The sequence below is a fragment of the Gallinula chloropus genome (assembly GCF_964237585.1).
Source record: "Gallinula chloropus genome assembly, chromosome: 1".
NCBI lineage: Eukaryota > Metazoa > Chordata > Aves > Gruiformes > Rallidae > Gallinula > Gallinula chloropus.
The window spans coordinates 64,528,085-64,552,982 of record NC_140085.1 but is presented as its reverse complement, the minus strand read 5'-3'; the positions used below and the strand labels follow the sequence as shown (position 1 = coordinate 64,552,982).

Here is a 24,898-nt window from a genome sequence, read left to right as displayed (position 1 = left end):
GACACACCCACACTCTCTTCACCTTATTGTCCCCTATGTTTCAGTTTCCCCAGAATAATTTTACTTAAACTTGGATTTAACCTTTCCTAATTTTCCCTGCCTTGTAACAGAGTCTTTGCATTTACAGTAGAGTTTGGGATGCCTTGATGAAAGTGATAGTCCTCATTTGGTGTGTTTTTGGGAGAAAAGCCACACAAGGCATTCATTTTGCTTGTGATGCCCTTCAGCTAGTGAGAACTGAAAATACAACTTCTAGCCCTAAGTAATTATAAAAGTCTGCTTTGGGCTGCTTATTGGGGAGGAATCAAAACATTTCAGTTATTGACTGTGCGTGCGTTTGATGTGAAAAGCAGATTCTTCTGCATGCTCACTGTCTCCCAGAGAGAGCCATCTCTCACTGGTTCAGATGTAGTATGTGGCAGCTTGTGGCTGAGATGACTCTGTAGCTCCCCACATCACTGTGTAGTTTACACTGTCATTAAACTGCTGAGTTCTGTTTGTTTATTGCTGGAGAGGGTTTAGCTTGATGAAGATAAATTAAAATGATGTAACATCCAAAAATGCCTGAGGGTGGGCATGTATTGCAGTGAGTTAATGAATTCCCCTTTGCCTTCTGGATCAGAACTTTAATGTCTTTGGGGCAGTAAGGATGGTCCTGTCCTGTGGACAGTCAGGCTGTGCTTTGCAGCATTGTCTGTGGTTGCTTTTCACTGGCGAGATCTGTACTCAGTGAATATCTGAACTGCCAATGGCATTGCCTTGCAGGTTCATAATCTAGTGGCCATTGAGTTGGCTTATATCAACACCAAACACCCAGACTTTGCCGATGCCTGTGGCTTAATGAATAACAACATAGAGGTAAGAAAATACATGCTCTTAAATCTGACTCCTTTAGGCAAGAGCCTAAATAAAGAACAAATGCTTCAGTTTCTTTCATTGAAGCATGGTTCTGTATTTTGTATATTACACGTATGTTGTATATAAACCTTGTTGTCTGTTGATTTGTTACATTTATATTGCATGTTATGTTCAGGGATGGTGGTTGGTATTTCACTGAAAACGATTCTGCCTGTATTTATCTGGGCACCTAATTGAGCATTAGCTATTAAATGACATTTTTGGAAAAGAAACTTTAAAAAGCTAGTTGTGAAATACTCTTTAATGTTAACTGCATTTTGTCTCTGACAGAATATATCCATAGCTATAATATCCCTTTAATTCATGGAATAATAGTACATGTATTGTTTCCTCTATTCGGGTTCTAATTTTTGCTTCCTGTCAGCATTGTTCTTGAATCTCTCTGTTACCATGCTTCAACCTCACCAAAACAATTTTTTCCACCATAAAAGCCTTTCATGATTTCAGTAGTCTCTTCTTGTTTTTCACGCTCAGCTTTGATAATACCTGTTGCTTTCATTGACCTACGGAAGCAGTTGTTCTATAACTTACCTGCTCAGTTCTTTCTTGCAATCTGATGTTGTTGCAGTACTTCATCCATCTGGCTAACAGCCCACTAATCTTGTCTTCTTCAGCTTATCCAACACATTCTTTCATAGTAATGTTACTTTTTTAAATGCTTATGTTATTGTTTCTGCTCTTTAGTTCTAACCTGTTACTTTATTATATACATAAATTTTGTATTGACTAGATATGCAATTGAATTTGCCTTGGTAGACTGCTCTCAAATCTGGTTCAGAAATAATGTATGTTCAGACTGCTGCGAGTACAAAAGTTAGGGCTTTCTGAAGTTGAACACAGAGATTCTTGTATTATTGTGTATTACTTAAACTAGATCTTTCCCAATGTTTTTCTGAACAGGACATTGTAATCTTTGAAGAAACAAAGCACGTAAAACATCTTATACTTGTTCAGTGGACAATCAATTCTTAATTTCAAGAAAAATCAGATCTTTGTTTCTCGATTGTTTCAAATTTTGGTTTGCTATAAAGTGAATTCTGTGTCCCCCTCCTTCCTTTTGGGCTAATCAGAGTTAACCCTGCTGGCCACAGAATTAAATTCTTTTGGATTACTTTGAAGATGTAAAGCTTAATGAGGGCTGTAGGGTTTCTATGTTAAGCCAAACTATGTAGCTTTGATCTTGGTTTTTTTTTTTAAAGGTTCTAGTTTTGATTATGGAGTGTATTGCAAAATGTTTTGCATATGTTTTTCTATCGAGAATTTACTTTTGACCAAATGTTCAGAGCAGTGTTATCAAAATAATGGAGATTTTCATAGAATCATAGCCTGACTAGATGACACTGGATGAGATGGAATTACTAGTGTTTGAATCTAAAAAGTAAGTCAGCTGTAAAATACGAATCTTGCATATGTGTTGATACAGAGTAATACATAATTGAGGTCTTGCTGGATTGTTTTTAAAGGAACAAAGGCGTAACAGGTTAGCCCGGGAATTGCCTTCTGCTGTGCCACGAGACAAGGTAAGGAGATGCTGATTTTTATTATTCACTTAAAGTTTAATGCATTCTCCATTGATACAACCTAAGTAGTAGAGACTTTGATGTGCTGCCCTACTAACAGCCTTGGGAGCATCCAGGTATTGGCTTTTTCCTTTCAGTTTCAAAAGATAAAAGCAAAATGTTTTCTTCCAGAAATGCACTTCTTGGCAAGTTTTAAATCTTTGAGTTCTGAAGACTTGCCTATAAATCTACATCAATTTTTAACTTATTACTTGAATGTCATCTGAGTTAAGGCTTATAATGCCTTCAGATGTTAAAGATGGAATCAGAACTTGCATGAGTAAATTTATGGCTGGTACACTGATTTCAAAAGATAAACATGGGATTTAAAATACTCAGTGAACCAACATAGTGACTTGGTGGTTGGTTGGGGGTTTTGTTTGTTCCAAGTCACTCTTAAAACTGCAATTTATTGCAGTCTTGTTTTCTGTGGGAGAAGGTGGTGCAGGTGACATTTTCAGTCTGGAGCTTCCTTAGTTTTACCAGGTTTGGGGATTAGTTCAGCAACAAGTCTGTGGATAGAAGAACCAGGTGTTATGGAAAACACTGCCTTGCTGTCAAAATGAACAGTCTGACGGTCAGCTGGAGTTTTAAGCAGCTAGGCATTTAATAGTACATGAAGTATTTAGAATCCAAACAGAGAGAATATAGTTTAAGCTTCTCATGGGTTGCTACAGGATTTACTGCAGCTGATAGACATCAGTTCATTACATTTGGTAGCTTACAAAAGCGAAACAAAGTCCCAGAATGGATCTGATGTTACCACCTCTAACATTAGAAACCAGTTGATGGATAAAGTGGGTGTTTAAGGCAGCTTTTTAGAGATTTCTTTGTGCTGTTTGACCCTTATTTTTATTGGTTATATTTCTATCATCAGTATAGGAGCTGAAATTAATTTGAAGGCCAAATAAGCCAAAAGTCTCATAACTTTTGGAGATGCTTTTTTTTTGTTTCTTTCTTTCTTTCTTTCTTTTCTGCTTATATTACTGTGTTGCTTGCAAATTCAAAATCTCATTTTCTAGGTTTTTGGTTTTGGTTTTTGTTTTGTTTTTTTTTTTTTTAAGATGCCCAGTAGGTAAAAATGTGTGAAACTTGCCAGGTAGATTTGGTGGTCTTCAGTTGAAATTTTTTTTTTTTTCCCCCCTCCCTGCATTTTTTTACCTCTTTTAGTCTACTAAAGCTCCAGGTGCATTGACACCTGCTCCCCAGGAGACTGTTACTGCTGCTTCTGCTGAGGCTGATGGCAAGGTCTGTCTTGATTTTTCCTCTAAGCACTGCATGCACGTTTCCGTTGTGGTGCGCCGCCGATAGCACAGAACCCAGTTTGCATTTGGTGCTCTGTCACTGACAGCAGTGTGCCCTGCGGAGTACAGGCTGCGTGGCATTGCTGATATTACTGTGTGGAGTGGCAGGTAAAGGTGTGTCATTAGGTGACAAAGTCACCGTTTCCCGTTTGAACTCTTGGGTGCGATATATTGTGGTGTAAGTACACGGAGTCATGTGCCTCAAACTGCAGTCAGTAGTTTGGTGCAACAGTATTGTAATCAAAAGTCTTCAGCATGGTTGTTAAACTGCATGTTTTTAATGTGTTGACAGTTAAAGAAGGAGGACAGAAGATAAGCTAAAAAATGTGAGTTTTCCTGCTTCCTGCAGGGAATCTTTGTAGGCTTTGTTCAGACTGAACCTCCTTTTCATTGTTTCACATAATCGTCCGATCCCCGGCTTACTTATATTTGTGAAATGTGTACTGCAGTGGTGGTTGGGTTTTGTTTTACACTTCAGGTGTGCTGTCTCATGTTAAAATAACAGCTCATTACTGCAAATACTTTTTTCCTAATTGCTTTCAACATGGAGTCAGAAAAGATGGGTAGCCACAAGTTTATATACCAGGAGTGCCAGAAGGACTTGAGCTTCCCACTTCATTGTATATGCACATCCAGCTTCTAATGCAAAGCTGCTGTCTCTGTCCTGAAAAGTAAAGTCAAAATCAAGCTGGTATCTAATCATATTATTTTCATCAGGGTTTTGGAGGTCCTGCTACACTGCAAACATTAAAAAGAATTCAAGAGCTATTGTGAGGATACTGTTGTGACTTAAGAAGTTGCAGGAAGCTGCCAGACTTGGTTTGCATTTCCCACAGAACTGGTCCTCTATTAGGTGGTATAAACTCAGCATTTTTTGGTGGGAAAAAATGTGGCTTTGTTTCTGAAACTACTTTAAGAGATGGAGCAAGCTCCACAGTAATACTGAATGAAAGGGGCACAGGGATTTTTGCCATTTTGAATAGCTGTCTTGCAATCAGAAATAATGTGATGGAGCTTTCCTCATCAGTGGGTCCCTCGTTAACAGAGGTTGATCTGAATTCTTGCAGTGTGTTTTTTACAGTGCCTCTGAACAGTTGCGTAATTACAGTTAAAATATCTGCTGTGCACAGTTTAGCTGGGTTTCCCCCTAGTATGCAACTGTTCTGTTTCCCATGCTTTGTTTCTCATTCTTTTTTGGGCTTTTTGTTTGACTTTTTTTTTTTTTTTTTTTTTAGGGCTCAAGATCAGACTGTGGTGGTTTAATTGTAACCACAACAGATAAATCTGGGTTATTTCCAGCTATATCTGAAACAAGACGTAAATAGTTGTAGTTCAGAGCCTTGAATGTTTTTCAAACAGGAGTAAATAGAATGGCTGCTAGGCTTATGGAGAGTTGCAAAATAAAAATTGCCACTGTTTCACATAAAAATAAACTGTCTTTTTTTAAAAAAATACTAACTTAACATGTGGTGGATGCAATATACTAATATTTCTTTTGTCCAGTGATTTCTAATGTTTAAGAGCTGTGTCCTTTTCTAAGGAGATCAGTAAGTCATTCTTTTGTCTGGAACTTCCCAGAAACTCTGATCTTCATTTCCAGAGGAGGGAGATTTTTGTTTTGGTTTAGTACAAAAAGAAAGCCTTCTGTAAATTGAGACCTGGCAGCACAAATACCTTCATAACTGTGGTACCCAGAAACATTAATGTGCATATTTTTAAGTTGTTATTGTAAAAAACATCACTTCATATTTAAATAAAATACCAAAGGATTTAAATTGGAGTCTTCCAAGAGCTGTGGTGACCTTCAAAACACACTTTGAGAATGGTACTAATCATAGTATAGGTTGTATTGCTCCAAGGATGTATGGTAAAAGCCAAGGGATATAGGAAGACCATTCTGCATTTCAGAAGTGATTAGTAGACCCTTAAAGTACTGGGAAGCATTTTCATACAATTATTAGGAAGAATACAATTTTGGACAGCTTTCATTTTGCTGGTACTTTGTGTTGGCTGTAAGCAGCAAAGGGGCAGCAAAGGTAGGCAGTGTGAAGACTAGCATGAAGGGAATACACATAAGAAAATCTCAGTTTCAGCAAGTCTTGCCTGTAGCTCAGTACCAGTAGGTTTGATCAGACACTGCTTTGCAGTGCCCAAGGTCTAACTCTCCAATATTCCTTTGTGCTGTTTGTGCAGGCCGCTTCTGGAGCGGGAGATGTGTCTCAGGAGCCTGGCACAGGCAATTGGAGAGGAATGCTGAAAACCTCAAAAGCAGAAGAGGCATCAGCAGAGGAGAAATCCAAGCCAGCTGCAGCCCTACCTGCTAGTCCTCAGAAAGGACACGCTGTAAACCTATTAGATGTGGTGAGTCACGAAAGGCACCTCCCTCCTCTTCATAGTTTCAGGCTCAGGAAAGAAAACACCTGAATTCCAGATCTGGTAACTTTGCTACTAATATATGACATCTCTGTAAATTATTACCACTATAGGGACAGGGATCTCTAGTCATTTTTCCTGCTTGCCCAGTCATTAGTCTTAACCCTCACTGCAGTTTCAGCCTATGATTTGGGATAACTGCCTGCCTTCCACAAACTTCTGTGCAAGTGGACTCTCTATAGATCAGTCCTTGTACAGAAACAAATAGCTTGTGCCTCAAATTCCTCAAATTGCTCAAGTTGACATTTTTTTTTATATAAGGGGAAAAGACACATTGAAGACAAAAAACATTTAATTTAAAAATAGAGATCCTTTAAATCTTTCAGCATCTTAATTCCTTTAGTGAGCTCTTCAAAAAATTCAGTAGTGCTGCCCTCTGGCCTTTGTTTCACATATCTGAATTTTTGTTATGTGTCTGATTTCTGAAGAGTTAGAGGTTTATTGCAAGGCAGGTTACATCTGTCAAACTATCAGACTAAAAGCAATGCTTGACTTTAAAAACTCCTCAAATAAGAGTGTTACTTACTTATGCAAATGAGCAGAATTGGTAAACTTGAGTTTTTAATTTCATTTTTTTTTACCTAGCCTGTACCTGTTGCACGCAAACTTTCTGCCCGTGAGCAACGAGATTGTGAAGTGATTGAGCGACTGATTAAATCTTACTTCCTCATTGTCAGGAAGAACATTCAGGACAGGTAAACCAAAGCTTCCTAGGAATGTTTAAGTCATGCAAATGCTGTGGTATATTGAGAGTCATGTATTGAACCTTGTTAGTTTATCATGGTTTTGTCTCTGTAAATAGAGGGGAAAATACGGGGTTTGTTTTGATTTGGAGTTTGGTTTTTTTTGTTTCTTTTTATAAGATGCAGCAGCAGTAAAACTTGACCCTTCACAGCCTGAAGAAACATTTGTTTTCTCTAATGGCTTGAGTTCTGTATTATATTAAGATTTAATTAATTAGGAGGTGTCTGCTTTTCCAGTGGATACAGCAGTTCCCTTGGTTGATTTGCAGCAGATAACTGGAATGAATTGTAGGTGCTGCATGGCCCTGACAGACTTAGCTTTGACATCATGTTGTTTCAAACAGGAATGATGAATATGAACTACTGCAGCAAAGTGTTGTAGCACTTAGCCCTAAGGATGGAGAAAGCATGGCAATGGCGTTTCCTCTGTACACAACTGTGGAAAATGCCCTTAAAGTTTTGCTTAAAAATTGTCATATTTTTTCTTTTATCTAATGAAGAATGATGTGAAACTGCTGAAGTCTTTGTGGAAGTATCTAATTAACTTTTGATACATTGCTTTTATATGTAGGCAATGTTGAATGAAATTGGGGGGTCTGGAAACTAGTGTTTAGAGTGAGGTCATAAAAGTTCTATCCAGTAAACTAATATATTCTCCTCAATATAATTGTTATTATTTCATGGGAGGAACTGCTTTGTTTACCCTGATTTTACTGCAGTGGCTAGTAATGTTACTCTGAACAAACCCTTCACCTTCTTTGCAGTAAATAGCATTTTTTTCCCAATTATGTATGCCTGTCTTGAGCTTTAGAAACTCAATGTATTAGGAAATTCTCATCCAATTCAGAAATGTTTCTAGGAAATAACTGGAAGATGCTAGTCATGTCCATCCCATATCATACTTACAGAACGAATTCAGGCTCGTGCGTGGATGGTTTGTGTGTACCCAAGCAGCTTTGAACCTGAGTTTTGAGTTGTTTTCGCTCTTAGCCAGGTGACTTCCAAAATATTCTAGGTTTCTTTCTTAAGCTCTTCTTTTGGTAGAATTTGCAGTGTTTTGGATTGAAAGGCGGTTGTAGATCGATAGCACAGAGTACTCACATTGTGAGAAGGTTCCCAGCTGAACTTGGGACTGTGATTCCAAAAGCTCAGATGTGCTGATAGATCTTGGTTGATCTTAGGTCTGGCTGTTCAGGTGAGCGTGGTCCTTGTTAAGGTGATTGTGCAGTGACGCCTTCAGCACTCTGAGCAATAACTCTTGATCTGCCTTGAGTTAGAGTTAGGGCTATGAAGAAGTGATGTGGTCACTACTCAATGAGTCAGTACTGATTATATGTCAACTCCTGGTCCTCTCTGGTTGTAAAATACTGCTGCTAAAAATTACACCATTTTTGTCTAAGCTAAGATGCTTTGTTTCTCAGTTGGGAACAACCATCAGTATTTTTGTTCTCAGTTGCTGTCACTCTGATCAATTTTATGATCCTGTGTTTATATGCCCAGATTTTGGTACTGTGTTAGTACAGTGATTTGACTTTGTCAATACTTGTGTAACTATTTCCCCCCACTTTTTCAGAACAAGTACTGCTGTGTGTCTCAAGTCCTAACAAACATCAGGTTCAACTACATTCAGTACTTGGAATTTTTTTTTCAGGAAGCAGAGCAGCATGGAAATTGGAGCTGAGACAGTGGTTTCTGTAAGGTGTTTCAGCCTGATACAGAGCTGCAAAATGTTGCCCTACAGATTCTGCAGTGTCTTTCTGATGGATTGTTCTGGATTCTCTTTGGTTGCTGCCTGCCTCCGTTCCAGACAAAGACATTTTTCACACTTAAACTCCATTTGCAGTTTTAAATTGCTCTCCCGTTACGTGCAGTGTCGGAGATGATGTGGCCCAGCCTTTGAACAGCGATTCTGGTTTCAGTTCAGCTGTTTAGTAGATGAATTCTTCCTTTGCCTCTTTCCTCTCTCATTCACACACTCTGATTCTAGGGTTGAATGCTTTGATTTTTGTCATGCCTAGCACAGTGCAGAATCAGGTTGATCTCCAGTGAGCAAAGTAATGTATTTATATATTTATTTTTTTTTTACATTCTCTCTATATATATTCATATTCTTTATGATGCAGGTATCCTGCTTGGATGAAATGTGACAGCTTCTAAATTGCACGAGATGCTGCATTTAGTTGAAAGAATGAGGTTTTTATTTACAGTAGTTGTAAATCCCGGGTAGTTTAAGTGCAGGTTGTGTGTCGCCACATGCTCGCACCGTGCGTACTTCAGTCTAGAACAGATGTGGGTTTGAATAATCCTTCCTGAAGGAACAATCTCTCTGTGCTTGCAGTGTGCCAAAGGCAGTGATGCATTTTCTGGTGAACCACGTGAAGGACACTCTTCAGAGTGAGCTGGTGGGCCAGCTGTACAAATCCTTGCTGTTGGATGACCTTCTGACGGAATCTGAGGACATGGCACAGCGCAGGAAAGAGGCAGCTGACATGCTGAAGGTATTAAAAAGATCGAGAGCTCATGGGAGTACTGAACTAAATTGGTACAATGTAAACGTGAGGGGCTTGAGGGTTTTTAAGTCTTGCCTGCCTTTTTTCTTTTCCTTTGCTGCTTTTTAGGAGCATGCCAGTGTATTACTTCTCCCTGCTAGAGGAGTTAAAGCAGTATGTGACCAGAAAGTATTATGTAGGTTGAGTAGTTGGGAAGAGGAGACTTAAACTGTATTTTGGGCACCAAGCAGAAGCTCTAATCCCGTGTAATTTTCAATTATGCATTTGGCTTTAATAATTTAACTTAACTTTATGGTGCTCAGTGGTTCTCTTCTGAGGGATTAAGCTTGAAACGTTTTAAGTGCTGTTCATGTGTATGCTTCACCCAGAGCCTGCAGGCCTGTGCAGCGTGGTTTATTTACACAGTACCCTGCAGTATGAGCAGTGGGAATGCTGGGACTCACCGTGACACCTCTCTACCTCTCTACAATGTGTTTGTGACGTGCCCACGTTAACTGGGGCTGTTGTGTCTTTCCATGTGCAGGCCTTGCAGAGAGCCAGTCAGATCATCGCAGAGATTCGTGAGACACATCTGTGGTGAAGACTCTGCCAGCCACGCTATGTGTATGCATCGGAGGTTAAATTGACTTGAAAACTGCTAGGCATGGTATACGGAGTAGAACTTTTATTTATGAACTCTTATCTGTGTACTGCAACTGTGTAAATCTGCTCATGTAAAGACAGTTGGTTTGATTTGCAAACAGAAAAAAAAAAAAATGCTGTATTTTGCAAAATAAGTCGTATTTAATCCACATAATAAATGGCTCTAAATGTTTCCTTACCAGCTTTCTGGTGCAAATTAAAGCAGACCAAGTCGACTGTCTCAGCGACAGTCTCATTTGAACTTGGGGAAAAAAACATTGAAGTTCCAGTGCCTGAACTTGCTAAAACAGGTTGCCTGTGGTTAATTAAAGATGGGCGGTGTAGTCTTGTGGCATAGTTTTAAGCTGCTTTTACAATAGAAGTTTAAATACTGTGAAGAGAAGAGAGCACCGAGTTATTTTCTTTCATGAATATATTGCATGCACTACGACAGACAGAGGTATCGATTTTCTAGCACAGTAGAGATGTCTACCGTATTACTATGTATGTGTCCCCCCATCCTTTTCTCCCCTGATGTCAGAACTGCAGACAAAGCTCTGAACTTCAGTTGATGGAGCATCACGTAGGAAGAATTTGCCTGGAGCTTGCGAACAATAAGAGCCTGCTAGAAAGTGGGTGCAACGTTCCTTCATGTGCACTGGAGTTTGTGTATGAATGTTGGGGCTTATAATCAGGTACAGGAACCACCTTCCCCTTCCTCCCGCCCTGGGACCAAGCCCCTGGACCATCCCATAGTAAATTTGTTCTGGCAGAATTGAGAAATAAAAATGGATTTCAAAGCTGTAACGGGATAATAAGTGTTTCTTTTAAAAACAGATTGAGTTGGCCAGGGAGAAGGGGATCCCCGCAACTTCTTCCCCGTTTTGGAATGTATGACAGTATGAGCAAAAGTCTGTGGGGTTGGAATATTTATATCAGAGATTACAGTTACTTTTGAGAAGATTTTACTGTGCTGTAAGTAGCTTTTTTCCTTGGCGCTTTTTTTTGTTTTTGAGGACAATCCTAAAAGTGTAGGGAATTTTAGGTTGGAAATTAACTTAATGAGTTATTTGCTTCTGATTGTAATTCATACAGATAAATATCAATCACACTAGCCCTTAAAAAGTAATAATTTTGATGATTATGAATAAAAATTTATTTAAACTCCAGCCAGTGCACTTGCATGTACTTTTCAAGCAGATTCACTTTTTTGTATAAAGTAAAAATGTTTACTATGGTGTTGCTGGTATTTTAACACAACGTGCATGAAAAATAGGACACCGCTGTTCCCACCCGCAGCTCACTCTTATGGTACTGGGCCAATACAGTGAAATATTTATTACTCTAGTCAGTTCCTTCCCCTCTTCCTCAGTTAACAGAAACAGAATTCCTTTTGTAAGCTGCTATAGATTGGAAATCTGAAAACTGTTATGACCTCAGTTTACAAGGTGGTCTGTTTAAAAATGCATTTTTCTCGTGGTGATCCTCAGCTTGTCACCAGCATAAGCACAAGGAGTAAAAAGTCTGACGGGTGCAACTTTTAGATACTTTATGCATGACCTGAAATAACTCATGCAGAACAGAGAAATACATGCCCTGCTTTTGAACAGCCTAAACCCTCATGAGGTTTGCATGATTACATGTCAGGAATACAAAGGAAGTCATTTTTACTTCTTGCGTTGTATCCAGGGGTGCTGGTGGTGGTAGTTCTCAGACATCAGAAATGTGCTGTAGTGAAGTGCAAGCCACTCTTCAGATCAATTTTGGTGAACAGTGAAAGCATTTAATAATTAGTTTGGTCAAAAGCATTACACTTCTGGTTGGAATTCACCTGATGCCACTCTCCCTTTTAAGTTTGACATCCTGTTTTCAGTGAGGTAGAGCCGTCCAGAAGAGAACTGCTACCTAAGCTTTGAACTCCCACTCAACAGTCCCTTGTGAAGAAATAATTCTGACTTGTAAAGTCTTGAAATGCTGCATAAAACAAAATCAGTTCCATTTATTGAAGAAATTCTTGCAAGTGGTAACTGGCTTCATAATGTTGTGTGAAATTTCCACGGTGTAAATTTGGTTTTTGAAATGTTGTGGCTTTTTTAAGTTTCACAAAATTTTTTAATTTGATAGTAATGTTTGAGTGCCAAGAAATGATCTTGATTTGTAATCCTTAATGCAAGTCTTTTAAAGTCCATGTTGTAACAATCCTGTTACTAAATAAACAGATAATACACGAAATTAACTATCCCAGAAATAGTTCTGAACTGATTCGTAGTTCAGGTGGCAGGACCTATATGCTCCTACAAGTAAATAGCATAACTGCCTGTATTTGTACAGACTGACTGACATTTGTGCTTGCCCTCCTGCAGCTCTACATTGTTAGTTCCTGTGTAGTTCTGTAAGTAAGGGCAGATGGTCTGTTACTTGGCTTGTTAGCTGTTCCTAAACAAGTGGTTGTCTGGAATTGAACTAAAATACTTCATGCTACCGTTACTGCCACCGTTAAAAGAAATTGGGGGGGAGCTATGAAAAAAAGCTAATGAAGGCTTCCCAGATTCGACTGATGTTTTACAAATGTTTTCTAGTCCACTTTATTTAATTTAAAGGAGAAATACTTCTGCCATTGATGTACAGATTTCAGTTAAGTTAAAATCACTTGCTATCCAGCAAGACACCATCACAGGGGAGAATAACCACTGTAGCTAAGTTTAGATGAGGAAATGTTTGACATTAATACCTGACCTGTGTGTGGTACTACTGTAAATAAAACATGGTATCCCTGTGTGAACAGAACTTGTCAATAAATTCCTGGGGGTTTCTAGTGGTCTGCTTTAAATTTCACTTTCTGGAATAGATGGGTAAGGGGGGGTGGCCATCTGCTGCTTCATTCTGAAGTAAAAGCAGCAAAACTTGGGTACCTGAGTTGCCTTCCCTGTATGCTTTATGGATGATTGACTTTGACAGACACCAGCTTGGATGGATGGTCCAAACTTAGGTCCCTGGTCTGTGGAACAGACCAGGGGAAACAAACTTGCTGGTCTCTTGTGCCCCTGTTGGTAACTTGAATCATTTTGAGGAGTTTGGCTTTTCACACACACACACAGTATAAGTCTTTTAGTTTAAGAACAGATTGCTAACTGGTGTTTTCTGGAGGTACTGAAGGTCTGAAACGCATCTACTTTCTCATGTGTGGCCAGTTAAAGTGTGCTGTGAGGTGAGAGCTTGAGAGAGAAACAGGTACACCAATACCTGAATGGCAGCACTGAACCAGTGACGGTGTTCTCATGTGTTCTGATAGCTGCCTCTTGGCTTACTTGCTGCATGCCTTTCCACCTCTTCATTGCTAGCTGCCACACGTTAATAGCTTTTGCTGTCACCAAGTGCTGTACAAATGCTTTTGTTGGGTCTGTTGTGGGTTTGTTTTTTTTAATACCTGGCCCAAATACTTTTCTTCTTGCCCTTCCAAAACAGAGATTTGTGGACATGTTACGTACTTCAGTATCTGCTTGTTTACATTTGGATGAGCTATGACTCAGATTACCTGAACACACCCGTTTGGGGGTACGTGGAAAACAAGACCAGGCAAAGAAAGAACGCTCAGCTTTTCATTCATCCTCGGCTCTCAGCCTGTGTGTCCAAAGGCTCAGTTGTGATACTCTGTGCACTCATGAAACACAGTGGTTCTGTCCTGTTGTTTCTTGGAAAGAGGGAAGGGTTTGGATTGCTAGGGGTTGGTCAAAAGGAAGCACAGAACAAATTCATTGGGCGTTTATGGATCTTAATAAAAACCTTGTATGCAAAGAATTTAATTCCCCTTTCTATTTTGTATTTGTAAAAATAAATAAAATCCTTTTACTACTTGATTGAAGTGGGTACTGATGCTTTCAAAAAGGCTGAAATTTGTGGCTGTACATGTATCTGCACCATCTGGAGATGATGGAAAAAAGGCAGGCAATCAGACATGGAACACAACTACTTGACTCCTAGGACTTTACTTCCTGCAGCCAGACAGGAACTGTCAGCTCCGTTCTGCTGTGTTTCTCCAGGGGCTTACCTGGGCATGTACTGGCGTACTGTTCCCTTGTTCACCTTTTGGGGTAAGGAAGAAGGTGGCTGTATGAAGTGGATGAACTGGACTTTCTGTGTTTTCACACCAGAGTTGTGATTTTCCTCCATATGTTTTCTCTAGGAGAGTTCTGATCATTACTGCAGCTCAAGGCAACATAACAAGCAACACAAACTGGGCCTGAGAACTAACAGGATTTCTTTAAGGTAGGAATGATGCAGCTACTTTTTATTTTTCTTTATTTAACAGCCATTAGGGTAAAGAGGGCTCATTATCAGGTGGATAAGTATGATCTAGAAACTGAAATTAATAGCATTAACTGTGGTGAGGCACTGACAGTGCTGCCCTATTACAGTTTAATAATCTGAAGAAGCTGTAACTTAATCCTGAAGGTTTTGATTGAGGGTGCAGATAAAGCCAGCATCAAGTTGATCACCACCAAGGAAAAACCCCAAACAACTCGCCTAAAAACTCCCCACGCAGCTAGGGAATACCTGAATTCCTGAGGCTTGTTAACCTTTCTCAGAACTTTCCTAGTCTGCTCATAGGCTGGGTGGGTTTAAACCAGCTGACTGACCTGACAAGGTAAGAGAGGGCAGCAAGTTGCTGCGCTCGGGGAGCCAGGATTAAGGCCTTTCCACGGGTGGCTCCTGTGATTACGTGACCATGTTGTCTAGGCATTTTGGGGGCTAAGAAATGATTCTCTGCAGCCTAAGCCTGGGGATTACCTGAGTCTTGAAAAGAGCACTGCAGCCATGGCCCAAAGCGCTCAGTCAAGTACTTCCTAAGGCAGCCTGAGCTCCATCTGTGGTCAAACTGGGGAGGGAGGGTCCCATACTGTATTCTCGCAGGCAGTCACCCAGCACTGGGCAATTCAAACACAGGCTTGTACTTGGTGACCACTGGTGGGCTGTGTTGTTCAGGTGACCTGACCATAAGGACTGTGGCACCTATGCTGCCCAAATAACCCAACCCCAAACCCCACAGCAAGGTGCTGTACTCCCTGCTGCTTCAATTCCAGCTGTGTAAGCAGCTGTAGTGGCTAGCGATAAAGGGGCGGTGGTGTCCCTGAGCAATAAAGGAATACTACCCTTAACTGTAGATGTTGCTGTTCCACCAACTCGCAGAGTACTTTTTCACTTTCAGGGGGTCTTCAAGACAATGAGGAAGCTGTGATCCCAAATGCTGACTCACCTGTAAGCAGCAAGATCACATCTCTCTCAGTGGAGATTGCTACTTTTGCACACTGCTCTGTCTGAAGTGTCTTTGTTAAATTGCAAAAGCACTAGAGCTTCCCCCACATGTTTTCTAGTACAGGGACCCTTGTGCTGCTGTTTGCCCACAACTCCCAGGCATCTAAAATTAAAACACTTTCATGTATGTGCTTCAAACATTCTGGAATAATACACTCTTGTAACGGACTGTAGAGCCCAGAGAACTGGGGCCAGGATCTACTGTCAACAACTGTGGTCAGCACAAGCACACCCGGGTAACTGACAGGACTGAAGAAGCTGAATGAGTGTCACCCACCTTTTTAAGGCACACTGAGCACACAGAAAGCCTAAGAAGAACCCATTGGGTTGATTTAAGCTTACACAGGCTCTAGAAAATTATTAGCTCTGTATTACCACACGAAGGCTGGAAAGTTTTAATGCAATGTGCCCCCATACATAACCAGTAAGAAACGGAGATTTAGGGCTCAATCGTTCTACCCATTTATTGTGAGTCTGCAGCTTCCTTCAGAGTAAACCTGTATAGAAAAAAAGTGTTGCTCCTAGGCTGGTTGTCCTGACACAGGTTTCTCTGTTCAGATGAAGGCAGCATACATCCTCCTCTGCAGTAGTACCAGTTTTGAGTAGGCTTTTGCTCATCTTGCTGTGGCTTACACTGCAGAGCACCTGGCCGCTGTTCTCCTACAACACTGAAGGCTGGTAAAGGAGGGGAAGATAATCTCCACCTCTGGACTCTGAATCTTTTTGTCATCTTGCGCATACCCTGTTATGAGTGGTGCTTTCAAGAAGGCAGAGCTCCTACACGATCTCTTCAGTGGTATCACTCAGCTGCCTTTGTTTTGACTCTGTTGGTGTATTTCAAAACAGAACGCCAGTATCAGGCAGTTTGTGAGCTACATGGTAACGCACAGTATGGAAACATCACCTTCCAGCAACAGAGTTGGAGTGATCTGTCATTGTAGGGAGATGTTCTGTTGTCACAACTGCAGCCACTTTATAATGTAGTAATTTTTCTTCCCAATCCTAAGCAGCGATACTCCATTCTTGAGAATATGCTGCCCGAGAATAAGGACAGCCTCAGGATTAGTCACTCGAGTCCCGTTGATTGACACGCCACCATGGGTAATTTTCTGGTACCTTGAAAAAGAAAACAAAACCAACCACTGGTAACTGCAAGGAGGAGCTGTTCACCCTTGTAATGTACTTAAAGTGTAGTTAAGGGTTTTTCGGTTGGATCTATAATTGAATAAACTTTATTTCTCTTACGCTTTACTTTCTTTCAGTCCAGGACAGAGTGACTGAAGTTAACCTTAGCTTCTACCATTCCCATTCTTTGAAAGGTATAAGGAAACTGAGGCTGTTGCCATAGGCTGTCCCTTCATCAAGTGTAGATTTTACAGAGAAGGTACAGGATGCAGCGTTATCCTACCCTTTCTCTTCAAAATAGAATGAGGCCACGCCTGCTCCCCTCTTGTAATGCCAGTACATAGCTCATTAACCTGTTTCTACCAGATTTGGCTGCCCTGGCCTTTTAACTTCTGAAAGCACCCCCACTACAACCTGTTTACGTGGGGCATTACCGAAGAGTGCAGATGGCAACGTACCCGCTGGGTCCATCTGGAATGGCGTTTGCTTTGCGACACAAGTCGAGAACGGTCATTCCAGGTTCAAGCATCAGTTCAGCTGAAGGAGCTTGCTTAAAAAGTTCGTGTAACTCTTGGTCAGACATAGCTTCCAGCGCCTCCACGCTGCTGTAATACAGGGCCTTAGTGCACCTACAAGAACAAGAATCATTAAAAGCTCAGAGCTGGTCTCATCTTCACATGAAGTACTACTCAGCTAATCCCAGTTCCTCTCCCCAGCTTCTTCTGAGGGTCCACAGAGTAGGAGAAGTACTTGAACAACACCCCAATTTGACTGTTAGGTTTTTTTACTGTGACCTACTGCACTGCAATCTTTTTTATGCAGGTACTGTATTTTTAACTCTATAGAATCGCTACATTTCTCTCTGTTAACAGCTGAGCAGCAAAAAAATAGTCCCTGGAAATGGATAATTACCATTGAATAAATCTGAAAGCAAACTGCTCGACAAATCAAACTTCACCTCTTAGCAGATTCTAGCCCCTCTCTACCATGAACAAGCTTGGTTACTTCTGCAGCAAGTCGTTTCTGAGGGCCCCATTTTTCAGGCTCTTTAGCATGCATTTTCATGATGTGGTCAATCTCCTCAAGAGGAAGGAAGGTGAAGAGTTTCAGGTATCTATGAGAAGGAGAAAAAAAATACCTTATCTATACAGACATCACTGGATTCCCTTTGTCATTCAAGCTGCTTTTAACTACACCAAAATGATTCTTAGTCAATTTAAGAAACGCCTCTTACAGATACTCTGTCCTTTCAAAGAAACCTCTCTATTTTTGCCGATGTGTCTCTGCTTACTGGGATAACTCACATTCTGCTTAACATTCTGCCTGCAGACATAGGAGTTACTGCAATCAACCACCTGGTTTTCCCTTGAAACATTTACAGGATTGATTGGAACTGTGTGTGGCCTAACAAGGTTTTACCTTGTGAATTCAGAAATAGCACAAGAAATCCAAGACCATGTCTTGCTCACTGGAATTAAGTAATGATCACTCAGAATTTTGTCTTTGTACATGCTACAGCTTTAAGCAGTAGCTGGACAGTGTAACCGTCTCCTCAGCCTGTTTTTATCTGGAGTAGTGGTCCCCAAGGTAAGGGTGCCAGCACCCCAGGAGATACACAAGATGATCCACTGCAGTGCAGGAATAATAAAATTCTAGAGCTTCAGTAGGTACTGTATATAAACTATAAATAAATCTGCGTGTTTGATTTTGAGTTTTTGAGGGGGTTTTTTAACCTATCCCTAAGGAGCCTGCTAATTGAGGCTGTTAATAGAATAATAAGTAGGAACTTTTTAGCTTTTTCCCAACAAGGCAGGATTTCAGTTCACTTAGGGATATGGAGTTTTCAGTGTGATGCAGTTCTAGAAGTTGACCTTTATGTGTTTGCATGTAACTGGTTAAGTAGCTGCTTGTAATCAGAATGTGGTGTTTCTGGATACTTCATACCAGGTAAAACACTTGTAGTAATTGAGATCTATTAAACTGCAGTTGCTTATTACTCAGGAGTAGAGATTTCCTTTGATACTGCAGTGTTACAGTAGGGAAACTAACATACCTCATAAGATCAAGTCACCCCACTGGCAGAACAAACTGCATTACACTTTCTTTGTTCATCCACCTTCTGATTTTTATGCTGCCTATGCCAGCATATGGAGACAGGTTCCACTGTCCTGTACACTTAGGAACCAGCCATGCCTGTTTGTTTAACCAATATACAGTTATAATTAACATATCTGTCTACACAGAGGTGGCGTTGCACGTATCCACACGAAACAGTCACAGAAAACAGTCAGGATCAGGTTTTACAAGGAAATGAGAAAAACCCACATGAAAAAAACCCTACTTACTTCTCAACTATGTTATCCTGTTGTCTCACAAAAAACTGATACAGCTCAAACGGAGAAGTCTTATCTCTGTTCAGCCACACTGCATTGCCAGCAGTCTTTCCCAGTTTATCCCCAGTAGTACTGGTAATAAGAGGTACAGTAATTCCAAACACATCTGTTCCCGTCGTCCTGAGAAAGAGAAGAGTCACTGCGTGTAAATTAAAATAATTAAAATTATAGAAATCCCCTGTTCCTCGGTAAAGTTAGTCTGTCTATAAGCACTGGAATATAAGCATTAAAATATAAGCGTTCCACCCTTGAGCAGTTTAGTGAAACGGGGGCGGGGGGGTGGGGGAAAGGTGGGGGTGGGTTGAGAGACGCCAGGACACTGTTTCATGACAAGTGCTTTAGGGAAAAAAAAGTAAGCCTTGAATTTAAAAAAATTTCACTCCCTTTGAGCGTAACAAAGACGTTTCACGACCAACAGCAAGAGCAAATTCACGTGTCCTGCACCTTTCGCCGTGGGGTCTGGGCGCTAACTGCAGCCGCCCGTGAGGCGAGTCGCCGGTGCCTGGTAACAGACACCAAAGGAGAAAGGCTGCCCCGTGCTCACCGATTTGCTCCTGCAGCTTTTCCCAGGCTGGCACCAAACGCAGCGGGTAAGCAAGAGCTCACCGGCACCGGGGCTCGTCTCATTTGCGAGAGGAGAGAGGCAGCCAGCTCTACCCAAAGGCCGCAGCTGCCCCCGGCTTCGGCGCAGTCGGGCTGAAACGCGCTGCCCAGCAGCGGCCCTGTCGCGATTCTACCCCGCGATTCAGGGCAGCATCCGATTCGGCTCTGGGACCCAGTGACACCAGCGCCCAGCCTCTTCGCTGAAGGCTCTGGTCAGCGCCTCACGGAAAAGGCTTACAACCCGGGCCCGGGTGCCAGGCCCACGGTCGGGAGAGTCAGTGCTGCTCCTCCGGCCCCGGGGTCCCGCCCAACGCCAGCTCTCCGAGGGGCGGCTCCCGCTCCGGCTGCTTATGGGGCTGTCAGCCGCCTCCGGGCCGGGGAGGCGCCCCGCCGTGCCGTGCCCCAGCGCCCCGCGCTCCCCCGCCAGCCCCGCCGTACTTGGTGACGAGCTCGTAGCCGGACATGATGTTCCCCATCTGGTCGGCTCCCCCCAGCTGGATGCGGCAGCCGTGGTGCCGGTGGAGGTGGAGGAAGTCGTAGGCCTGCAGCGCCGGGTAGAGGAACTCTGCCAGGCTCATGCCCTCGGGGCTGCGCAGCCGCGCCTGGCAGCTCTGCCGGCTGAGCAGCGTGCCCATGCGAAGCCGGCCGCCGGCGCCGCCGAGGAAGTCGAGCAGCGGCTGGCGGCCGAGCCAGGCGGCGTTGTCCAGCACCGCCGCCTGCCCCAGCGGCCGCCCGCCCGCCGCCCAGAACAGCTCGCGGTGGTTCTCCAGCAGCCGCTCCAGGCCGGCGCGCAGGCCCCGCGCGTGCTCCCGCACCTGCTCGGCCGACAGGGGGTCCCGCGCGCGCTCCCGGCCGCTGGGGTCCCCGAGGCGCGCGGTGGCCCCGCCCACCACGGCGAGGACGTTGTGGCCGGCGCGCTGGAAGTGGAGGAGCGCCATGACGGCCAGCAGGTGCCCGACGTGCAGCGAGTCGGCCGTGGGGTCGAAGCCGCAGTAGGCGGTGAGGGGCGGGCGGCCCGGCTCCAGCAGCTCCAGCAGCTGCTCCTCCGCACTCTCCGCCGGGAACACCTCCTGGAAGAGGCCGCGCTCGCACTGCGCTGCCAGCAGCCCCCCTGCTCCCCGGGCCCGGCGCGGTTGCTGGTGGGCTCGCCGCCGGAGCGGGAGCCGGAGCGGCGGCGGGGCCCGGCGAGGGACGCCCCACAGCCCCGCCGCCTGAACGCACCGCCGCCCCAGCGTGGGCGCCGCCATCTTGCCCCGGGGGCCGCTGGGATCGGGGCGGGGCGGGGCGGGGCTCCCTGCGCGGCCCGTCAGACCGGGAGGTCTGGCGCTGCCGGGGCGGGCGGGGAACCTGCACGCTGCCCGTCCCTTGGCGCGTCGGAGCAGGGGCTGGCAGAAAGACCGTGTGCTGACTCCTCCCTCCTCCTGCACTCGTGGCTTTTCTGCGACGCGGAGTACCGGGGTGTGGGACTGCGCTGGGGTGAAGCCCTCAGGTTGGAGGCCAGGCCGCCAGCTTTGAGCTCCGCCAGGCGGCTCAGGCAGTAACGGCGCGGCTTTGGAGCTCCCGCACCCCAGAACTTACACGCTTGAAAAGCCTGACTACAAACCCTTCCTTGGGGACGTTCGATGGGAGACTGGGCTTCGTGGCTTTGCCTGTCAGTGAAGTTCCTCCTTCCTGGTTGTGGTGGTAGTTCATGGAATCACAGGATCTCCTGAGCTGGAAGGGACCCATGGCGATCATCAGGTCCAACTCCTGGCTCCACACAGGGCCAGACAAGTCAGATTATGGAACTGGGCGTATCATTTGGGTGCTTCTTGAACTCGGCCATGCTCAGTGCTGTGACCATGCCCATGAAGTAAAGTTGAAGTAGATCACTTGCGCTGGCACGGCAGCACAGAGGGAGCTTGCACCAGTCGCCTTCCGCTTTGCAGAACTGCCCATCCAAGAAAAATACCTTTTTTATCATTTCTCGTCCCTGTGCCATAGTGCTGAGGCGTACCAATGTGCCCTGACAGCTCTCACACCTGGTAATGGAATGAGAGGCGATTGCCAGGAGAAAGCAGCACCATCTTGTGTTTACTTTCCCTACTTGGAAGATGGGGGTAAAACAACGTTCAGTCATCTACATGTAGGGCTGTAGTAGAGATCTGTTTGCCTGTGATTTAAAATAGTAAATCATTATGTGAGAAGGAGTTGCTGGTCTCCGTCTGTCCTTCCTGTGGGTACTGAACCAGATTGGGTTTCTGTCCCCACCGATCCTAGTGATGTGCACAGTTACAGTCATTTCGCCAGAACTGTTACTACTTTTGGGAATGGCACAAAGCAGGGGAAACACCCAGGTAAAAGAATACTCATACATTGAAATTGACAGCCTGGCCAGTAGCCAGAAAGGTACTAGACAGTGTGGGTAGCTGTTACTAGTTTAGGGAATACAGTTCTTCATGTGAATGTCTCTGAAGACATTTTTGTACTTTGTCCTTTTATAGTACGAGGAATATAGCATATTGTAGGTAGCAGTCAGCCCAGAGTGCAACTCTGCCTTTTGTATGCCAGGCTTTTCCAGTGTTGTGAGTCGCCTTCAGATGCTTCTCAGCAGAGCTCTAGGCTGTGAACTCATTCACATCAGGAACGCTTATGGGATGGCCTTTAGTAGGCAAGTGAAAAAAGAAACCTGAAGCCTTTCTCTGCACTAAGCATGACTGAACGGTGGTAGCTCAGTCAAGAGGTACTTGGTCCTTTCCTTATGAGGATGAGAGTGACAGACTTTGCAGTTTAGACTTGGAGTTTGCCATCAGTTCTTTTAACCATAGCCAAGTCGGTTCAGATGCTCGTGAGGATCATTGTGCTTTTCTGAAAGAAATACCTGAAACTCACCATTTTATCCTTTCTTCATGTCCTCGATCCCATCCTTAAAATACATCCTAGCTGAATTTTAATTGTCAGTATGAAAATACTAAATACTTTTTCTTCAACTCCACACAGTTTTGCTGGCGTAGGAAGCTTCTCCTACTCTAGGTTATCTGAGAATGATTTACAAAACTATAGATTAAATAATATGCAGTGATCAAGTTAGCAGATAAGAGTAACAGTGGTGGTTATGCTATTAAAATCTCGAAGAACTACTTAAATATTACTGAATTTATGAACAGTTGATCTTAGGCGGTATCTACTCATAACAGACAGCTTTGAATGTGAAACCATGGAATTGGAGAAATGGGCTGAAATTACCTGATCCCTTTTCCTGCAGTGAAGCAGGATTAAGTCTAATTACACCACCCTTTATCAGGTGCTTGTCTAATTTGATCTTCAAACCATATTACAGGAGTGATTTCTCAACCTCCTTAAGTCAAGTTTCAGTCATTCTCCTAGATTTTTGTTGTTTTGGGCTGTTGCTTTTAAACCCCTAAGGTTCCTTCTCTAGAGTCTCCAGTGTGCTCACATTTTTCTAAGAAAAGGAAACAAACCTGATGCAACGCTCCATCAGATCCAGTAACTGCAGCTACTGGTCAATAGTAACAATGTGGTGTTAGTCTGTTGAACTGTAGCTCTCCATAGTCTCCTGACTCTTTTTGTGCCTAGCAGATGTTTCTTGTCTGGTCCTGTGTGGAGCCAGGAGTTGGACTCGATGATCCTTGTGGGTCCCTTCCAGCTCAGGATGTTCTGTGGTTCTATGATTCTGTATTTGCTTGCTCAGTTTCTCTTTTCAAAGCAGGATCTTGCTTGGCTTGGTTTTGCTTCTGTCTTGTTGCTCTGCAGCCTTTTCTGTATTCTTGTTTGCTCTCTTTTCCTGTTGTAACCATGCCTCCTTTGATTTTTTTCCCCTGGGATTTTATAGATACCTTTTTCTTTCTGCCTTTTGTCTCCCTTGCTTGTGGAAGTGCCTGTATTTTTCAAGTAATATAGTCTGTACACTCTAGGCTATTCCATTACGCTCATCCTTCATATTGCCTTCCTTTCTTTTTTACTGATTCTGGTTTTGATAAAGATTTTAGTAAACCAAAGCAGTCTCATGGTGTTACTGACTTCTCCTTTACATCAGGATACTTTACTCCCATTTCTCTTCTACTAAGTCAGACTCTTACAACCCTTGGATTTATTTTTCCAAGGAGCTTCCTAACAGTTCCTTGAATTCGCTGATGTATGTCCCTGTGAAATCATTATCGACATTCTGTTCTTACAATATCTTTCCTGTGTATCACATCATCATTTTTATTGGAATTACTTTCTATTTTGAGATTTATGGTCATTTCTTCTGTGTTAGAATCAAATGCAAAATACCTGTTCTCTCATTCATTGCTGTAATGAAAACAGGCCACAGCATCTTTCCAGAGCTGGAGGTGTAACTTGAACATACTACTTTACTAGCTGCTATCTCCAATAGATAGCTAGTCTACCATTATCAAAATGTCTCTGAATGCATGAGAAGGTTGCTTAAAGGATGAAAAAAGAAAAACAAAATTAAAAAGGCAGTTATCCTTTTACCTTTTGGTCAGATGGTCAGTAGTAGATCTCTGTTGGTAGGGCTGATGCTACTTGCTTCACTCTTGTTTTGCTCAATTGCTGTTACTTCTTTGAGAAATTTACAAAAATACATGTTTACAGTCTTTGATGGATGTTAATGAATCCCAAAGCTGTTGTTTTGGGGTGTTTTTTTTTCTGAAAAATGGCACAATGTACTGAGTTCCCATGCACACATAGGTCAGGGCAGGGGGAGTAGACCTGCAGTCAGTGAAACATTCCTTGTGGGTGTTACTGAGCTTTGGAACTGTTGAATCCAGAGATGATCACCTGGCATAGATGATTCCAGCTGCTTCTGTAACAGAGAAGATGAAACCTGTAGTCTAAGTCAGCGCTGAATGATCTGATCTAATTTTGGAGCTGGCCCTGCTGTGAGTAAGGAGGTGGATTAGACAACCTCCAGGCCTCTGTTTGGAATCCAAGTCATTCTGATTTGTTATCTTGTGGTGTGTGGTGCCTCTGCCAGCCTGGTAGGGGGGCTGTAGCCAGCGACAGCATAAATGATACTTTGCACTATTGTAGCAACAGTCAGCATTAGAATACCCCCCTTATGTGAATGTGCAGACCATTTAAAAAACCTGGACACTTAGTATTGACTTTAATATAATGGTCTGTTTTGGGTTTGGTTTTTTTCTTTCCCCTACCAGAGCTAATACAGTGTTTATAGGGATCCCAGTGATAGACACGTGTGTGTGAATCTATAAATTCTTGGAGAAATTTGGCTAAAAGAAAGAAATACTTTGGGGATTGGTTTAGAAATCTATGGGTTGATCTTTCCAATTGATTCTAGCCTTGATGTGTCTCTTAATTGGAGCAGCACTGGATTTCTTAAGAACTAATGCATGGGGGGGGAAAAATCAA

At 43.0% G+C, this 24,898-nt stretch overlaps 2 protein-coding genes across 5 annotated transcripts in view; one reads left to right on the top strand and one right to left on the bottom strand.

Annotated features, from left to right (window-relative positions):
• DNM1L (dynamin 1 like) overlaps positions 1–11,266 on the top strand; it is a gene marked incomplete at its 5' end in the record, with an annotated part of 38,445 nt that extends 27,179 nt beyond the window's left edge. For 2 of the 4 annotated variants that reach the window (XM_084279268.1, XM_084279267.1), the window contains 7 exons: positions 766–858; positions 2,382–2,438; positions 3,648–3,725; positions 5,975–6,142; positions 6,800–6,909; positions 9,296–9,455; positions 9,991–11,266. In XM_084279268.1, the coding sequence (XP_084135394.1) occupies positions 766–858; positions 2,382–2,438; positions 3,648–3,725; positions 5,975–6,142; positions 6,800–6,909; positions 9,296–9,455; positions 9,991–10,047 (723 nt within the window). In that variant the 3' untranslated portion in view covers positions 10,048–11,266. The remainder of the gene's footprint in view (positions 1–765; positions 859–2,381; positions 2,439–3,647; positions 3,726–5,974; positions 6,143–6,799; positions 6,910–9,295; positions 9,456–9,990) is intronic. The other 2 variants (XM_084279270.1, XM_084279269.1) reach the window with 1 other exon arrangement.
• Positions 11,267–15,845: 4,579 nt separating this feature from the next.
• Positions 15,846–20,782, bottom strand: YARS2 (tyrosyl-tRNA synthetase 2). The gene is made up of 5 exons (XM_084279142.1): positions 19,961–20,782; positions 18,872–19,039; positions 17,485–17,640; positions 16,985–17,155; positions 15,846–16,517 (listed from the first exon to the last, which is right to left on the bottom strand). Exons 1-5 carry the CDS (start codon positions 20,767–20,769, stop codon positions 16,358–16,360), a joined length of 1,464 nt encoding a protein of 487 aa, XP_084135268.1. The 5' UTR covers positions 20,770–20,782; the 3' UTR covers positions 15,846–16,357.
• Between the last annotated feature and the right edge of the window lie 4,116 nt (positions 20,783–24,898).